Source organism: Oratosquilla oratoria, chromosome 4 (assembly GCF_046742065.1).
Source record: "Oratosquilla oratoria isolate Oo_2021 chromosome 4, ASM4674206v1, whole genome shotgun sequence".
In the NCBI taxonomy this organism is placed as follows: domain Eukaryota; kingdom Metazoa; phylum Arthropoda; class Malacostraca; order Stomatopoda; family Squillidae; genus Oratosquilla; species Oratosquilla oratoria.
This window is the reverse complement of record NC_134780.1, coordinates 40,656,162-40,674,734: the sequence shown is the minus strand read 5'-3', so window position 1 is coordinate 40,674,734 and position 18,573 is coordinate 40,656,162. Positions and strand designations below refer to the sequence as shown.

Genomic DNA, 18,573 nt, shown 5'->3' with positions numbered 1-18,573 from the left:
GTCGATATTTGATAGTGTACTTTCTTCATCCCCACTGAAAATCGGATCGCAGTCAGGTACCTCATCTAACCTTTGTAAACACAAAGATAAAATATTTGTTAAACCCCTCACTCATTTTTTCCCTCAGATTCTAACATGATATTTTCGTCGTTTTTCATGGGGCCTATCCTTTCCTTATTCATTTTATTTATTTAATTATTTACTCATTCATTTATTTAATTAATTATTTTTTTATTTTTTATTTGTTTGTTTATTTGCTTACTTATTTGTTTATTTATTTGTTTATTTGCTTATTTATTTGTTTATTTATTTGTTTATTTGTTTGTGTACAAGTTGACATTTGAGGCCTAAAAACATCTCTCTAAAACCGGGCGTCAACTTGTATGCTGAACACAAAATTTGATTACTGATGGGTTACCTTACCTTACCGTCGTGCCATATCCTCTTGGACTTCGGTAACCATGGAGCGCCACCGTTCACGGTCCCTTATTACTTGTAACATCTTGAGTTGTTTTCCCGTCGCCCTCATCAGCCCGTCCATATACTTCTCCCTCTGCTTTCCTCTTGCTCTCCTTCCCTCCACCATTCCCGTCATCACCACCTCTTCCAACCCTTCCCTCCTCATTATATGTCCTAAGAATCGCAACTGTCTTTTCCTTATTGTTGTCATCAATTCCCTATCTGTCTCCATTTCTCTCAATACTTCTTCATTTGTTTATATCGCTGTCCATGGTACTCTTAATACTCGTCTCCATATCCACATTTCTGCTGCTTCTAAGTTTTCCTGTCTACAGATGTAAAGAGAAGAACAGTTAAAACATTTATATGGTCAACACTATTATATGGTTCAGAAGCGTGGACAATCAGCAAAAAAATTGCAGAAAAAAACTGATGGGTAAACAAATGAAACAGCTCAATGTGCACCACTTGCCATAACTCTCGCAGCCCACTACAATTACTTCCCAATGAAACTCGTATTTGGTGATTCTATCTAACGTAGAAATGATACCAATATCAATGACTTACCACGTGAGATAGGTTAGGCTGACTTACTCCGCCATTTAGAACTCGTTTGCAGTAGTAGAAAACATGACTCTAAAAAATCCACCATTTAGGTAGGGTTACACTAGTCAACGGAAGGCTTAAAGCCCAACCTTTTCATTCGTCTATCCTGCAATAACACGAGCCCAACTTTACTGTTTAGAGAAATTCCCACCAATCCGTAAAATAGACCTACAGCAATATAAAACAGGTAGGAGTGACAGGGAAGACCAATTAATCTATATTACATCTTCGATTGGGCCCACTCGGTGGCTGGGCTATGTCTGCCTTTCAAGTTACAAAGTACCTGGAGGACAATTGTACTTTACAAGACATGATTCATGAAAACTAGAAAATGCTGAGTGCATATTATTACAGCAAGATCTAGACAATATTCGTGATTGGAGTCATGATGGGAAATTTCATAATTCAATGCGAAAATTTGCAAAATTTTGGAAATGGTGTTGGAGCTATACAGTAAGAAATAACATAATTACTCAAGTAAATGAAAAACGAGCAAAACGACAATCTTGCAATGTTACACGTCATACTGTTAATTGTTGCTTGATTACAATCTGGGATCATATATTTTTATTTATGATCAGTGGCCGCTAATCATCTTGGTCCCTTCATTCGTCTCCCTTTTGTCTAAAATCACCACATGCTCGGTGTCGCACTTGTCGCTTTCACCGTCAGCCCCCATTTCCACCACTCCTCACAACATAGAAATACGTCACTCCTCATAGCATGCCGATTGCATGACAACCTCTCTTATTACGATTTTCAGTGAACATATGTTTTGGGTCCATTGTTTCAACCACTTCGATGTAAAATAGTTGGCAGTTGCCACACTCGAGTCTCCCTGTACGGTTTGGCGATACAGTACGTAGTTCAATAGACGTTGTACTCTGACATTCTTCGATTATACTTCATAAAGTTTTACCGTAGATATACCGACTCACCCATAACTTGTGACTTGCAATTACTTCTATGAGTTGAAGACAAAATTGTGTATTTACTCTCAACTGCGTAGTGGCTTAGTCTTCATTGTCAAAAGGGGCAAAGGATGTTGAACGCCATACGGTGGTTCAGCCTAGATCTCTGCAAAATAGAAGTACAATTAATACCACAGTCCTGGATGTTTTGGCCTCACGAAATTGACGAGCTCGGACGTTTCGGTCCCATTCATATATACCGCTCTTAACTTATCTGGCTTCAAAAGGAATGTTTTTATTTCATTAATTTAATGTAGACAAAGATATTGTGACGTTACAAAGGAATTTCAAGAGTATCTTACACAAAAATTATAATATATTTTCATTCCCAAGAAAATATCTTTGCAATAGAATTTCAGTCTAATACATAACGGGTTAGATAATTGCTTTTATTATCTATGCTATAGAGAAGAACATGATTAGTGTTAGAGGGGGTTTACACGGTGCGTCGAACGCGGTTCGACAGACACGTGTTTAAAGTGATGTGTGAACGGGGTATTTGGTTGTCGAACACGTTGGTTAAACCCCAAATACCCCGTTCACACGTTCACATATCACTTTAAACCCCTCTTACTCTAGACATTATGTTCCTTCTGACTAGGTCAACCGCTTATCTTTGTCCTTGGATGGCCTCCCCTAGTGGGGAGACAAGCCCTTGATATATCACGTTTGATCTAGTTTCACCATTGATTATAAGATATTATATAGAATTGCAATTTTATCTGTGATGAACTGTGCTTTTGGTTTAGAATATTGACTCAGATAAATTGTAAACTATATTCTTATTGTAATTTTCTTCGTTTATATATAATGAACTGTGGTATTGATTTGGGAAAAGTTACTTAATATCGTATTATAAAACAAAATGACTACTTTTAAAAGTGTTTAAAAGGGTGTATCAAATGAGTCTGATACGTCCGGGGGCGACAGTTTCATGAGGGCAAAACGTCCAATATCCGTCCTAACAATTAATAATACAGGTAGTTCACGTGTTGGTACCACAGGTGGGACGAGTTAGCAACGGGACAAATTGACCTGTTATCTCCACAAGTGTGTAGGTTACGTGTGGGTCTCGTCTCTCGACGATGCTTGAATGCATGTAGTAAGTTAATGCATAGTTTGGTCACTTACATTTTCAGTGTAACTACGGTCATTGTGTTCAGAATATTTCTAAACAATATCCATATTTCTAACAGTTTGTCGTTCATAAAAATCAGACTTTTGTAGTAGATATAATTTTCTGGTTCCCATTCCTTGTATGTAGGTAGTGACTGCACATGTTTAAGTAAATAATTTGTACTTTTCTGGGTAATTGTTAATGTCGACATATCACAATTCTCTAACTTCAAATTGTTATTCAGACCTTGCGTGGATAAGGAGTCTTCTCTATAATGATTTTAGTGCAGATCATTTCTAAGGAAATTGCAGAATTCATGTTGCTATATTTAGCATGTGAGAAAATGTCCGTACACTACAGTTTGCATATGACGGGGTTGGGATCAAATCATGTTTCTGATAGTACCACTAAACCTATTAAGTTGTGCAGATTTCTTTTGAAATTGTTAGCTTTGCCTTCCACCTTGCAGGATTATCACACGCAGATACATTGGTCTCGCATATATCCTTTTAGATAAATTTGACATGCAGTTTTCTCGCCTTTAAGGCCCTTTGAAATGTACTTGTTGGATATTTTTTCCACGTCGTTGGATTTGTTTTTCATGGGAAACTCCCATTTTAATTATCTATTTACCAAATCCTTCTTCCCCTGTATAAGCGAGGTAGTCAGCCTGCTCCCACCCCTGTCAAAGTTATCCCAAACATAGTTATGCCTTTTTTTTTCTGAGAGCCACAGCTTTCCTGCAAAGACACCTGGGGCAACAGATTGATTTTTGTCCACGCCTTGCTTTTCAGGAAAGGCTAAGATAATCAGCAGGAATGGCAGAAATTGTAATTATGGTGACTGGGAGTTCTGGAATGGTGGGCCATGGCATTCAGCTTGCACTGGAGGAGGACAAAAAGCCAAATGAGAAGTGGATCTTCCTTTCTTCCAAGGATGCTGACCTAAGGTATTAGATATGTGTATCTCTGGTTTACTTATCCAGCTCTGACCAGCATTCCATTCGGCACTACTTGTCAAATACAATCTATTTATAGTCGGCACTTTCTACTAGTCTTTCCATATCATTCTTTCATTAAGATGGATAGACAGTTTTCATATTAATAAAAAATCATAGCAAGAGCAAGAATAGGGTTAAATAACATCACCTGCTACCTATGGCTTTGTTTATCGGTTAGGGTCAGTGATTCTTTGATATAACGTACATTACCATACAAAGGCCTTGATAGCCCTCGTAATGGAGGTGGCCAGGTGAGCACATACTGCAAGCCCTTGATGAGTGGGAGAAAAAATATAAAGAGGGAGGGAGGTTGTCCCTTGTCTCCTTGCTCCCTCCCATTTAGTCATATTTTACAACATACAGGGTGAACACACCATCAGTCTGGAATAGTAAAGGTTGTGGGATAATAAAGAGATGATTAAGGAGTGTAAATTTGAAATCTGCGACCAGTTAACTGAAATATTCAATAAATCGGTAGACACTGGTTTTGTTCCAACTGCTTGGAGGCAGGCAAACGTTGTTCCTGTTTTTAAGAAGGAAGATAGATCGTCTATATGCAACTACAGGCTAATCAGTTTGACATCGGTTATAGGAAAAATGCTTGAATCAATAATAGTAAATAGACTCAGAGAACACATTGAAGGGCACAATTTAATTCGTGATTCACAGCATGGTTTCTCCAAGGGTAAGTCATGTGTGACTAATCTTCTATCCTTTTACACTTAAGTATATAAGGCGTCAGACAACAATGAAAATTACGATGTTATTTACCTTGACTTTAGCAAAGCGTTCGATAAGGTGCCACACCAGAGACTACTAAATAAAATCAAAGCCCATGGCATAGAAGGAAAAGTGTTAGAATGGATTAGGGCTTGGATTAGTAACAGAAAACAGCGGGTCACCATAAATGGAATAAAATCTAGGTGGGGCAATGTTACTAGCGGGGTCCCCCAGGGCTCGGTTTTGGGTCCCTTGTTGTTCATTATGTATATAAACGACTTGGACGATGGGATCAGTAGTGATGTTAGTAAGATTGCGGACGACACTAAAGTAGGACGCCTAATTAGGCCAGGAGACGACGCCCAGATTCTGCAGGATGATCTTAATAAATTGTTCACATGGTCGGTGAAATGGCAAATGAACTTCAATATCTCTAAGTGTAGCGTGTTAAACGTAGGGCTACACAACCCCGAAAATAGATACAACTTAGATAACACGTTTTTAGAAAAATCTGAGTACGAGAGGGACTTGGGAGTTCTGGTGAGTCCGGACCTTAAAACCAGGGAGCAGTGCATTAGCGCCAGAAATAAAGCTAACTGAGCATTAGGTGTCATTGCTAGGACGGTAACGAATAGAAGTGCAGAGGTGATTATTAAACTCTATCTAGCGATAGTTAGACCCATCCTTGACTATGCGGTACAGTTTTGGTCTCCGTCCTACAGAATGGACATAAATTCACTAGAATCAGTACAGAGAAGAATGACCAAAATGATACATGGACTCGGAAATTTGCCTTACGAAGAGAGGCTTAGACACCTAAACTTACACTCTCTGGAAAGACGCAGAGTACGGGGTGATCTAACAGAAGTGTTCAGGTGGATCAAAGGCTATAACAAGGGTGATGCAAACAAGGTCATCATAATAAAACAACAGGGCAGGACTCGCAGTAATGGGTATAAACTAGACAAATTTAGATTTAAGAAGGAAATAGGCAAGAATTGGTTTACTAATAGGGTGGTCGATGAATGGAATAAACTTAGTAACCATGTAGTAAGCGCTGAAACTATCAGTTGTTTTAAAAAACGATTAGACAACTTTATGGATGGGGATGACAGGTGGTGATAGATATGGAGCTGCCTAGTGTAGGCCTTATGGTCTTTTGCAGTCTCTTATATTCTTATGTTCTTATGTATCACAAGAGAGATTATTGAAGTTGAAAGTCATCAGCATTCCCCTATAGGAACAATCTGTTCCCGTCAGGCCATTGCTTTCTTTTACGCATATTTGCAGTTGTGCGAGAGACTGGTTACATGTTGTTACCTAAAGTGCAACTAATATACCATTGAAATGTCATTTGTCAATCCCATTTCATATCCAGGTTATTAGTTTTATTTTCCCTATCTATTTATTTATCTTTTTTACCAGAGATCGTGAAGCTACAAAGATCCTGTTTGAGAAGTATAAACCAACACACGTGGTTCATTTGGCAGCCAAGGTTGGAGGCTTGTTCAATAATATGGAACATAATTGTGATTTTTATGTAAGTATTGCATTTGTTATTTTTGGAAGTGCATGAACACCCTCGGGGTCTGTTTATTATATAAAGTTATGGCTCACACCTTGCTGACTGAATGGTCAGAAAAGATAGACTTTGTTTTTATATTGCACTTTTTATGGCTAAAATGATATGTAAAGCGCATGCTCAGAGCTTTCTTTGTGGGTATGGCTAAGAAATCCTATAAATGCCCAGAAATAAAAGAGTTCAGTAAAGCCTTTTAAGGCAAATAAAACTCACTGAGAGCTTACTTTTGATTCACCCACGTTCTTTATACGCCATTGCATAGGTTTATATAAAGCAGATGTCAGTGCATGCACGTGTTCCTATTTGTAATATAGTATACACACACACGTAACCTCCCTGTCCTATGTAGAGGAGAGGGAGGTCTTGACATTGGCAGTGGGAGATACTAGGGTAATATGATTGACAGTAATCGTGACCAGGATTTGATTTTGCCTTGAAAATTGGTAGAAAAAAAAGAATGACAAGTGCATAGTTATGAAATCTTCTTGCAGAAGTAATGGTTTATAGAACAGTTCAATTTGAAGATCTAGTTGGGTGGGCACTTAAGCATTGAGCTGTAATGCCTGCCGTTTATTTTCTGTAAAGTATTTATTTGCTTCTTTATGCATGTATACTTGTTTCTGCAACAGGCCTAAAAGGTCTACCAGGATACTTTACCATTGTAGTCTGTCGCCCCCGTCTCCTCTCAGACCGTTTCTCTTTGTTCTTGAAGTTAGTTCTTAAGGCCCCTTGCCAGGTTCGTCTTGAGGGGTAAATGAAATAGGTGTAGTTTTTCAGATGCTTCTTGGTCTCAATCAGTACACCCCGAGAATCCCAGCCGGAACTCTCTACATTACGTCAAGCCACCTTCGTTCTGACATCACTCTTTCATTCATCCAATAGTCTTTTACTTCACAAACAAGTGCCACACCTTAAGGGCGTGACTCTTCCTTTCTGCGCCAATAATTTTTCTCCTCCTCCTCCTTTGTCTCCAATTAGAGAGGCTGTTATACTCTTCTAAACGATACCATCACGTAAGCATTATGTCGTAACAAAGATGGCTTGTCCGCTTACATTTTTTTTTTTTTGCTACATCAGCGTTATTATAATCAATCACCTCTATTTAATAATATTTCAAAACCCCAGGCGACACTCTCATTCAAACTACAACTCAGCACTTTTAAATATATACAAGACGCGGGCAAGCGCGTGGATAACTAAGCCCTTCCTGTCGGCCATTGTATCATAACATCCTAATAAAAAGACTATAAAGTTTCCTTCCTGTCCTTCTACCCCTCGATCTACTCCGATCTACCTTAAATGTCTACCTCTATCTACCGGCCTCTTACATAGTCCATTGTATGGTCATGTGGTTCAATGCTTTGAATTCCCCCTTCAGAGAGGGCTAGGATGGTACCTCCTTACAGAGGACTTTTTGAAGCATGAAATTTAATGTGGTATGCCCTTATTGAATTTCTGAAAATACTATCTGTATTATTATGCCTTCACTTCTTTTATTTCAGACGGTGAATAACCAAATGGATAGTGTTGTCCTAGATTTGTGCAAAGAGTACAAGGTTCAGAAAGCTGTGTCCAGTCTTTGTACATGCATATTTCCTGAAAAGATCACATACCCAATTGATGAAACAATGGTTAGTATGAATTAGAACGAAGTCATAGATTTATGTTTTTCTTGATTGTTAATGGTTCAATGTTGAGATTCATGCATTTCCTGCTAAAACATTCAAATTTAATTGGTGTAGTAATTTTTGTAGATAATCTCGTGTAGATAATCTTCTTTTCCTTTGTTACAGCTTCACAATGGCCCTCCCCACTTTTCCAGCTATGGATATAGTTATGCAAAACGAATGATTGAAGTGATGAATTACGTCTATAATGACCAGTATGGTTGCCAATTCACATCGATCATCCCTTGCAATGTGTTTGGGCCACATGACAACTTCAACTTGACAGGGGGGCATATGTTGGCAGGACTTATACACAAGGTAAGTAAAAGGGTTATAAGAAATATGTGTTTGGGGATCAACATATATTGCTTGTCTGTCTGCCTCTATTTACCAAAAGTTTATACCCCTATAAGGGAGTTACCCACCCAAAGCATTCTTCCACCCTCCCTCATCTCACTCCGATTCATTTCCTTTTTATCTTGGTTTTATCTTGCATGAAGGGTCAACCCTTCCCCCCTACCCATTGCTAGGGTCAGCTTCGTTAACATAGTGGCCCTTCCTCCCTTGGCTTCACACAAAAATAGAGATATCAAGAAGCCCCAATGAGCTGCATCAATTTATAGTCCTTTTACTTACAACCATTCTCCACTCATGTCTACCTCTTGTCATCTCCCTTCCCTGCTCAGCAAACATTCCTTTTTCACAAGTAAAACATAATTTACCACATACTTTTGAATTTTTCTCCACACCAGGCTTACCTGGCAGAGCGGTATGACCAGCCATTTGTCATCTGGGGTACTGGGAAGCCTTTGCGTCAGTTCATTTACTCTGTAGACCTTGGTAGACTCATAATATGGGTTCTTCGGGAGTATCCAGAAATTGAGCCCATAATATTGGCAGGTTAGTATTATCCTATGAATATTGTGGAACCATGATTTGTATTATGGGCCATAAGGTGCCCTATTTGCATGCTTTATTATTGTAATTTATAAACCCTTCAACAGCACTCACCTGCACAACTTTCTGGTAGATCTTGTCATTGGTGCAATATTATCAATTAGGATAGAAGGTTTAGGTAGAGAGATCAAAGAGAGCAGATGGACAGTTGTTAATGGAAGAGAAGATTGAGGGTAAAATAGGTAGTACTTGAATCAATCAGCCGTTGCCTCGTGTTTCACTAGATGGAAAACCTACAGCCCCACAGTGGTTGGCAAGTAACTAGAGCCTTCCACAGATCTTTCTAGGAAGAAACTCTGGATTGTCGTCTAAGTTGTATCAGTGTGGGACTGTTTCTGCCACTAGCTCAAAGTGGAAGGGGAGAAGAGCAGTTGCAGGATGTCAACTCTCTACATGTAAAAATATATGGATTGGTTAAGTAGGTGAATTATAGAAAAAAGTCAGGGGTAAATGGTAGAATGAAAAGTGTTACAAGGAAAAGGTATTTAGGGGTGAATTCAAGGAGAAGGTTGTATGGAGGTATGATTGCACTTATGGTGCTACATGGAACCGTGAAGCAGTAAAGGAGTCCGATATAAAGTGGCTGAATGAATTTTTGACGAGGTGATGAGATATAAAGTTGGTTGGATGGGTTTTATACGATATGGAGGGGCCAAGGACGAGTACCTGCATGCGGTGGCCCTGCGAGATAGATAGCAAAGCTGACCACTTTCAAAACAGACAACCTCCGCACTTCCTTCAGGAGATGCAGCCTGAGGGGGCTGCCACTTAGGCCCTGGATTAAGCACGAGATCTCTCCTGCAACTGCTTTCCTCACACTATCACATTGAGCTGGTGGCAGAAACAATTCCATACTGATTCAACACAGACAATAGTCCAATTTTTTCTTCCCAGAGAGATCTGCGGGAGGTTCTGAGGACTATTGCCATCCACTATGAACTTCGAGGCAATAATTGATTGTTTGAGATGGATGTGCAATTTATCTTGGCCACCCCCTTTATAAGGAGGGGAGGCCTATTGATACATGTAATATTTGTAGAAACCATATGCATTATTTACAAGATATAAAACAGATATTTCAATTTTTGCAGCGGATGAAGAAGATGAAATTTCAATTAGAGATACAGGTGAATTGGTGGTCAAGGCCTTTGGATATCAAGGAGAAATTGTTCATGATGTCAGCAAGAGTGAGGGCCAGTTTAAGAAGACAGCCAGCAATGCTAAACTAAGAAAATATCTTCCAGATTTCAAGTTTACTCCCATCAAACAAGCTATCGAAGAAACAGTAGATTGGTTCAGGAAAAATTATGAAATTGCTAAAAAATAATTTTCTTGGAATTGGTTAAAAAAAATGGTGATAAATTGATTGCACATTACAGTCTTGTAATTGGCTGAATATATTTGTGATTGTCTTTATATTGTGTTTTCATGTGTTGGTTCATATGTGTTTTGATAGAAGAACCTAAGGAATCATGAAAAACCTAAAGTTCAAAGATCTTTAATGTGTAATCAATTTAAACCTTCATTTAAATATTTTGTGTGGTTATGTTGATTTTGCTGTTTTCGAGGTATCCATTGTATTGATATCCCACTAGTAAGAAATGTAACACATTTGTAAATCAAAACCTTCACTGGACATGTGTACCGGGCAAGAGGTAGCGACCCACTAGACCCACGGTATACCTATGGGACCACCAAACACCCAGACTCGCTCATGGTTTAGGAGTGTTTCACCGCTCAGGGTGTTGGTGAACTCATAGTGCCCCTCCCCCCCTCCAAAAAAAAAACAGTATATGAACCAATATAGTTATCTGGAGGTGTTGTGTGACAATTTACCAGACGCGTTTGACAAGTGTGGGGCTACGGTATTTATGCAGGATGGCGCACTGTGTAACACCGCCAGATTTGTAGTTGGGTGGCTTAAGGATTGTGATGTGAGCTTCTTTAATGACTGGCCAGACAATTCCCCTGACCTGAACCTCATTGAAAACCTGTGGTCAATAGTGAAGCGAAGTTTGATGGACAAGGATATTAGTTCTATTCCACGGCTCGAGTCTGCTGTACGTGAGGCATGGATTAATATACCTCCCCAGACCCTCAGGAATTTGTGTGAGTCTTCCTAAACGGCTGAGGGACGTGGTGAAGCGTAAAGGAGGCAGCACCAAGTACTAGAATCTCGGCAAGTGTGCAAATATGTGTTGATGGTATGTGTTTGTGTTTTGATGTGTGTAGAGCAGCCGATATAATGCCGCGACGAGCACTGTAGAGATGACAAGAAATCCCAATGAGCTGTATCAATTTATAGTCCTTTTACAACCATTCTCCGCTCGTGCCTATCTCTTGACCTCTTTCTTCCTTGCTCAACAGACATTCCCTTTCACAAGTAAAACATAATTTACCCCATACTTCTGAATTTTTCTCCACACCAGGCTTACCTGGCAGAGCGGTATGACCAGCCATTTGTCATCTTGGGTACTGGGAAGCCTTTGCGTCAGTTCATTTACTCTGTAGACCTTGGTAGACTCATAATATGGGTTCTTCGGGAGTATCAAGAAATTAAACCCATAATATTGGCAGGTTAGTATTATCCTATAAATATTGTGGAACCATGGTTCGCACTATGGGCCAAAAGTTGCCCTATTTGCATGCTTTATCGTTGTAATTTGTAAACCCTTCAACAGCACTAGTCTGCACAACTTCTTGGGGATGAACCTACAATAGTTTTTGGCAATGATACAATATTGTCATTAAGGATAGAAGATTTAGGGTGAGAGATCAAAGAGAGCAGATGGACAGTTGTTAATGGAAGAGAAGATTGAGGGTGAAATGGGTAGTATTTGAATCAATCAACCGTTGCCTCATGTTTCACTAAATGGAAAACCTGCAGCCCCACAGTGGTTGGCAAGTAATTGGAACCTTCCACGGATCTTTCTGGGAAGAAACTCGTCTGAGTTGTATCACTGTGTGACTGTTTGTGCCACCAGCTCAAAGTGGAAGGTGTGGAGAGCAGTTGACGAACGTCAACTCTGTAAATGTGAAAAAATATGGACTGGTTATGGAGGTGAATTATAGAAAAAAGGAGGGGGTAAGTGGTAGAATGAAAAGTATTGCGAGGAAAAGGTATTTGGGGGTGAATTCAAGGAGAAGGTTGTATGAAGGTAAGATTGCACCTGTGGTGCTACATGGAACTGTGAAACAGTAAAAGAGTCAGAAATAAAGTGACTAAATGATATTTCATGAGGTGCTGAGATATAAAGGGTGGTTTAATGGGTTTTGTTTGAAACGGAGGGACCAAGGACGGGTACCTGCAAATGGTGGTTCTGCGAGGTAGATAGCAAAGCTGACCATTTTCAAAACAGTCAACCTCCACACTTCCATCAGGAGATGCAACCTGAGGAACTGCCATTTGGTCTCTGAATTGGGTCCAATATATCTCCTTATTAACCTCAACTATATTTCTTACTTTTTCACACCACATGGAGAGCTGGCAAACAGCAGCTGCTCTTCCTAGCCTACCACTTTGAGCTGATGACAGAAACAGTCCCACGCTGATTCAACACAGACAAGTTCCAATTTTTCTTCCCAGGGAGATCCGCGGGAGGTTCTCAGGACCATTGCCAGCCACTGTTTGACATAGATGTGCAATTTATCTTGGCCACCTCTTATAAATGGGGTAGCCAAGAGAGGAGGGGAGGCCCATTGGTACATTTATGATATTTGTAGAAACCATATCACAGGACATAAACCAGATCTTTTTATTTTTACAGCTGATGAAAAAGATGAAATTTCAATTAGAGACGCAGGTGAATTGGTGATCAAGGCCTTTAGATATAAAGGAGAAATTGTCCAAGATCTCAGCAAGAGTGATGGCCAGTTTATGAAGACAGCCAGCATTGCTAAATTAAGAAAATATCTTCCAGGTTTCAAGTTTACTCCCACCAAACAAGCCATTGAGGAAACAGTAGACTGGTTCAGGAAAAACTATGAAACTGCTAAAAAATAATTTTCAAATAATAATGTTTTGGACTTGGTTTAAAAAAGGTGATAAATTGATTACACATTACAGTTTTGTAATTGGCTGAATATATTTGTGATTGTCTTTATATTGTGTTTTCATGTGTTGGTTCATATATTTATTGGTAGAATAACTTAAAGAATAATGAAAAACCTAAAGTTTAAAGATATTCAATGTGTAATCCATTTAAGCCTCCATTTAAGTATCTTGTGTGGTTATGTTGATTTTGCTGTTTTCGAGGTATTTATTGTATTGATTGATTTACGGAACTTGAGCCAAGTCCGCACTGACCCTCGTGCAGCGCTGCATGATGCAGTTGGAATTGTTGACTACAGCGCTGAGTGTCCACTGTCTGTCACTACATGGAGTGTTGCGTGACTCAGCTCTGAACATTGTTGAGGGAAGGATGTGTGTCCTCATTGTTCAGTTCATAGTTTATAATGTGAGACATTTCTGCTTTGATTGCTTACAAACTTGCACTTAAGTCACTCCGTTTGTGTTCTTTGCACTTAACAAGGCAAGGATGCTGCTGTAGTAAATCTCTAAATGTTGAGTAACGTGTTGGCGCAACGTTATGCTCAGTGTAGACGGATCTTTAGTAACATACTTTTCCAGCATAGTCAATTTATAAACTACTTTTATTTATACACAATATATGTCGTGTAAAATCATCTCTCCAAAAATAGGTGTCAACTTATATGCTGAACATAAAATGTGAATTTTTATCACTGATAGATAAACAAATGAAGCAGGTTGCCTAACACTCAATGCACACTAATTGCCATAACTTTCACAACCCACTACAATTACGTCCAATTGAAAGTTGTAATTAGTACGTCTATGTAACGTAGAAATTATATCAATATGAATGACTCAAATCGTTAGGTAGTTATAGTTGGTTTACAAATCTATTTAGAACCCGTTTGCAGTAGTAGAAAGCATATCCCTGAAAACCCACTATTTATAAAAGCTGACCGCTGTACCAGTTGCGCCACTAATGCTGAATGCCCAGTTGTAGAATTATATATATATATATATATATATATATATATATATATATATATAAAATATATATATATATATATATATATATATATATATATATATATACACGCAATAACACATTGTTTTTCATCACGAGAGATGATGTTCTTGGGTTACGGTAATAACTTATAAAGTTTATTTTGTCCTCTTCGTTTCTAGGCTTGCAATTTTTTATGGATAATGTCTTTTATTTTTATTTTTCTTCTTTTTATACGCTGATGACATTGTATTCTGATAATAATTGTTTATATATATACATATATATATATATATATATATATACATTATATATATATATATATATATTTTTTTTTTACTCTCTAATTCTTTATTCTTAGTGTTGGCTTTCTCCATATCATTTTTAATTTCTTTATCGATGTCCCTCATTACCAAATAAAAGCACCTCAGTTTTGGTTAAGAATAATAACAGGAAGAAACTGAAATATTTAGAAGCTGTTTTTATTAGAGACCATATGCCATTAATCAACATTCAACAAAATATGTGTGGTATTTTAGAACTCTTCGGAGCATCCCGCGTCACCCATAGAACATGACTCGTGTAACCATTGACCTCTCCTTTATGTCTTCTTTTCTGCATTTATAATCATGTAAGAAATGTCTTCAACAAATTTACCAGAAGATGCCTAATGTGTCGGCGAAACGTCGTGAAATGTTGGTTATTATTTCCAAACATGGAATCGTTCGGAAATACTATATTTTCTCTCCCTGCTTCAGAGAAGAAAATATTCAGGAGAATAGAAAGTCTAAAGAAGAAGATCACCAATGCAGAGTATGCAGTGATCTTTGATAGAAAATGTATCGATAAAAACCTGCTCCCTAAATTCACAAATATTCTGCTTCACAGAAAGCAGAAAGCAGAGAAAATAGCCGAGTTGGAACTTTTATACAAAGATCTATGTGAACTCCATCAAAAAGGTAAGATTGATATGAGCCCTGATGTTAAAGAACTTTTACAAGCTGAAAGTACCAAACACAGAGGTTATGGTAAGAGTTCTTTGCTCACAGCTGAGCTGCGTTTAGCAGCAAAAGAAATCCGGGAAAATAAGAATATTGTAATACGTAGGGCGGACAAGTCAGACCACTTTGTTATTCTTAACCGTTCTGATTATATTGAAAAAGTTGAGAGCATTTTGCAAAACACATCCAAATTTGTACGTGGCAACCGTAATCCAATATATGACATTCGAAAGAGTTACTAAGTTAAATGATTCTTCTAACGCATTGATTGATGGTGTTAAAATTGCCCCACTACAAGGTCACTACGAACCGGGATATTTCTATGGAAATGCCAAAACCCACAAACCTGGACACAAATTTGAGACCTATCATCTCACAAATACCCACACCTACACATCATTTAGCAAAACAACTAAATGAACTGATCACCCCATATATCCCCACCTTCCACACTCTCCGCTCTACGGATGAATTTGTAGAATTTTTCAAAAAGTCTAACCTCCAAGGAATTCTTGCCTCTCTGGACGTGGAAAGTCCCTTTACGAATGTCCCTGTGGAAGTCACAATTCAGATAATCTTACATGACGTTTTCCACCATGTCAGTTTCCCCCCTCTAAAAATCCCTAGTCACGTCTTGGAGAATATGTTACAGATATGTACCTAAGAAGTACATTTTAGATGCCCATCAGGCAGAATTTATCGCTAGTTAGATGGCGTTAGTATGGGAAGCCCTCTAGGTGTTTTATTTGCACAGGCATATACGTGCCTTATCGAGAACCACGTCCTCGTTTTCTTTATCTTATTGCCTTTCTTAAATCTCTCTGTATTGATACATAACTTTCATAGTCATTAGATGCACACGAGCACTTATATTTCTTATAAGCCTGTCTCTTTTTAGCAATGCTTTTTTCAGTTTCTTTCTCGAGCCACTTTGGGCGAGCCTGATTTGGGGGACGTCTGTCCTTAAAAGGAATGTAAGTTTGAATCATCTTAGTGAGCATATTTTGAGCTGAAGCTCCTGACGTAGTCCTATGAACTGAGCTTTACTGAAATCGGGTATTTTAGAAACACAAGTATCTATTCTAAAATTGTTTAGGACTTTGAATCTAACTAAGTTGTGATCGCTATTTGCAACAGATTCACCGACTTCTACGTCAGTTACCATGCTTTCGCGGCTAGTGATCAAAAAGATCGAGTAAGTTTCCATATCTTGTGGGCTCTTTTACATGCTGAATTAAGTAATTGTCACCAAGAAAATCAATCAAGCGGCTACCTATATGGCCATGTTCAAGGGTCATCCAATCAATGTCAGTAAAATTGAAATCACCCATTATCAATAAATCTCGACAGTTCAATAAAACTATCAATAAAACTAGACAGTTCTTGAAATAACAGTTTGTCGTCTGCTAATGATAATGTCTTTGGCCTATATATTACACCTATATTCATTTTTTGTCCATTTGTTTGGGTTAACTCAACCCACAAACTTTCTCTAAAACACAAGCATGAACATTGTTTTTAACGTACAATAGAACACCCCCACCTTTCTTGTGGTTTCTATCCTGATGAAAGTGTTTAAATCCCGCAATATTAAATTCAGCTTCAAACTCTGTACCATTTAACCATGTCTCAGTTATTCCTATCATATCGAGATTTTCGCTTTTGACATACGCCTGTATTTCTTGAAATTTGTTTCTAATACTACGAGCATTAAAGTACATGGTTTTAAGAAACTCGTGATTATTTCTTTTTGACACATTTTGAGTTTCAATATCATGTCTTACATTATCTTTTTTTTTTATTAATACCTTGCTCTATATTATTATATGGTCCTTCATTGACATTCAATGCCTCATTAACATTTCCCCCATCACGGTCATCTGGTCGATCACGGTCATCCGATCTCTTTTGTACATTTTGTCCCCCTACGTCACCGTAATTCACGCCGGCCTCCCGTCGTTCAGTGACATTATGTCCGGCATCCCTTCCTAAAATTATATTTTGTCCTCCAGTGACATTATATCCTACCGTGATATTTTTTCCTCCACTATAATTACATCCCATCGTGATCTTTTGTCTTCCACTGTCATTACATCCTATCATGATATTTTGGCCTTCATTGACATTCTGTCCGGTATCCCTTCCTAAAATCATATTTTGTCTTTCACTGACATTATATCCTACCGTGATATTTTCTCCTCCATTATCATTACATCCTATCGTGATATTTTGTTCTCCACTATCATTACTTCCCATCGTGATCTTTTGTCCTCCACTGTCATTACATCCCATTGCGACATTTTGTCCTGTGACATTACATCCTAATGTGACATTTCGTCCTCTAGCGACATTACACATTCTTTTTCTTGCTTTTGTCTTAGGACATACTTTTCCGCTCCTTTTTATAGATTTTTATCAAAATATTCCATTTCTCTTCCACTGTTGTTTCCTCTTTGTATATTCTTTCCCAGTTTTCTTTTTGGAATTATTCTCTAATTTTATCAAAGTTTGTTTTTTCATACATCATTCTTCCTTTTCTATATTGTTCATTTCTTTTCATGAATTTTTCTTCATTTAGTTCCAGTTCAATCAATATGTGGTCACTTTTACTTATTGGTGTCTTATATTCAATCTTTTCCACTATTTCAGGTTCTGATGTGATTATTAAGTATAGTCTCGATGGTTCTTCTTCATTTCTATACCTAGTGTTCTCTTGAACCCATTCTGTCATTGTATGGTCATCTCAAGTAGAACATTTCCCCATGTGTCATCTCCATCCTTTACTGTCATCTCTTCCCAGCAGACTTCTTTGCAATGAAAGTCGCCCATCATAACTATTCTTCCTCCATCTTCCATTATCTTATTTAATGTTATCCTTGTCTTCTAACATACCTTTATTTTCACTCTCTTCCCACGAGGCTGTTTTTGGAGGCACGTAATTTATTACAAACTTTCGGCTCTTCTTATCTCTGTCTTCCACTTCGATCATAATAATCTCCACTGTATTCTTTCCATATGTGACACTCCTCACGTTTATATCCTTCTTAGTCAGGAACATAACTCCACCCCTTTATTTTGTCTCTCTATTTCTAATCCAATAATTATATGCATCATGTCCCACACTGTTGGGTGGTAGTGCACCTTTTAATTTTGTCTCTACAATTCCCATTATGTCCGGTTCTTTTTCCTTCAGATAATCATTCAGTTCATTCAATCCTGTTATTAATGCATCTATATTTGTGTAAAACACTCTTAATTTTCTGCTACTGCCATTGTATTTTCTGTTTCCCTTTTGTTTTTCTCTGGTATGTCCCATTTCCTCACTTTCATATTCACTACTCTCCAATAGAATTTCTCTTTTTCTGAATCTGTTCTGTTCTCGTTTTTTTTTCTTAGCTTCTTGTCTTTTCATTTTTTCCTCCTCTCTTTCCTCTTTATTCATTTCTCTTTTTATCCA

The 18,573-nt window shown here is 38.1% G+C and overlaps 2 protein-coding genes across 3 annotated transcripts; both read left to right on the top strand.

Moving 5' to 3' along the window:
- The first annotated feature begins 1,880 nt into the window (after nt 1–1,880).
- Nucleotides 1,881–10,417, top strand: LOC143024808 (GDP-L-fucose synthase-like). 2 transcript variants are annotated; one of them, XM_076184035.1, is made up of 7 exons: nt 1,892–1,923; nt 3,948–4,102; nt 6,299–6,413; nt 7,958–8,086; nt 8,249–8,440; nt 8,875–9,022; nt 10,171–10,417. In XM_076184035.1, the coding sequence occupies exons 2-7, from the start codon at nt 3,972–3,974 to the stop codon at nt 10,404–10,406; spliced, it is 951 nt and encodes a 316-aa protein (XP_076040150.1). In that variant the 5' UTR covers nt 1,892–1,923; nt 3,948–3,971; the 3' UTR covers nt 10,407–10,417. The 2 variants fall into 2 exon arrangements, with proteins under 2 accessions (XP_076040151.1, XP_076040150.1); XM_076184036.1 differs by lacking the exon at nt 7,958–8,086 and having other exon boundaries at nt 1,881–1,923.
- Nucleotides 10,418–11,149: 732 nt separating this feature from the next.
- LOC143024811 (GDP-L-fucose synthase-like) lies at nt 11,150–14,113 on the top strand. The gene is made up of 3 exons (XM_076184039.1): nt 11,150–11,283; nt 11,509–11,656; nt 12,847–14,113. The coding sequence occupies exons 1-3, from the start codon at nt 11,281–11,283 to the stop codon at nt 13,080–13,082; spliced, it is 387 nt and encodes a 128-aa protein (XP_076040154.1). The 5' UTR covers nt 11,150–11,280; the 3' UTR covers nt 13,083–14,113.
- The last annotated feature ends 4,460 nt before the right edge of the window (nt 14,114–18,573 follow it).

Excerpts from the sequence above, each read along its gene's own strand:
- LOC143024808 (XM_076184035.1), top strand. The coding sequence starts at position 3,972 with ATGGCAGAAATTGTAATTATGGTGACTGGGAGTTCTGGAATGGTGGGC. Across the intron at positions 4,103-6,298 it reads TCCAAGGATGCTGACCTAAG|AGATCGTGAAGCTACAAAGA; the intron begins GTATTAGATATG and ends CTTTTTTACCAG. Across the intron at positions 6,414-7,957 it reads AACATAATTGTGATTTTTAT|ACGGTGAATAACCAAATGGA; the intron begins GTAAGTATTGCA and ends CTTTTATTTCAG.
- LOC143024811 (XM_076184039.1), top strand. Across the intron at positions 11,657-12,846 it reads TAAACCCATAATATTGGCAG|CTGATGAAAAAGATGAAATT; the intron begins GTTAGTATTATC and ends TTATTTTTACAG.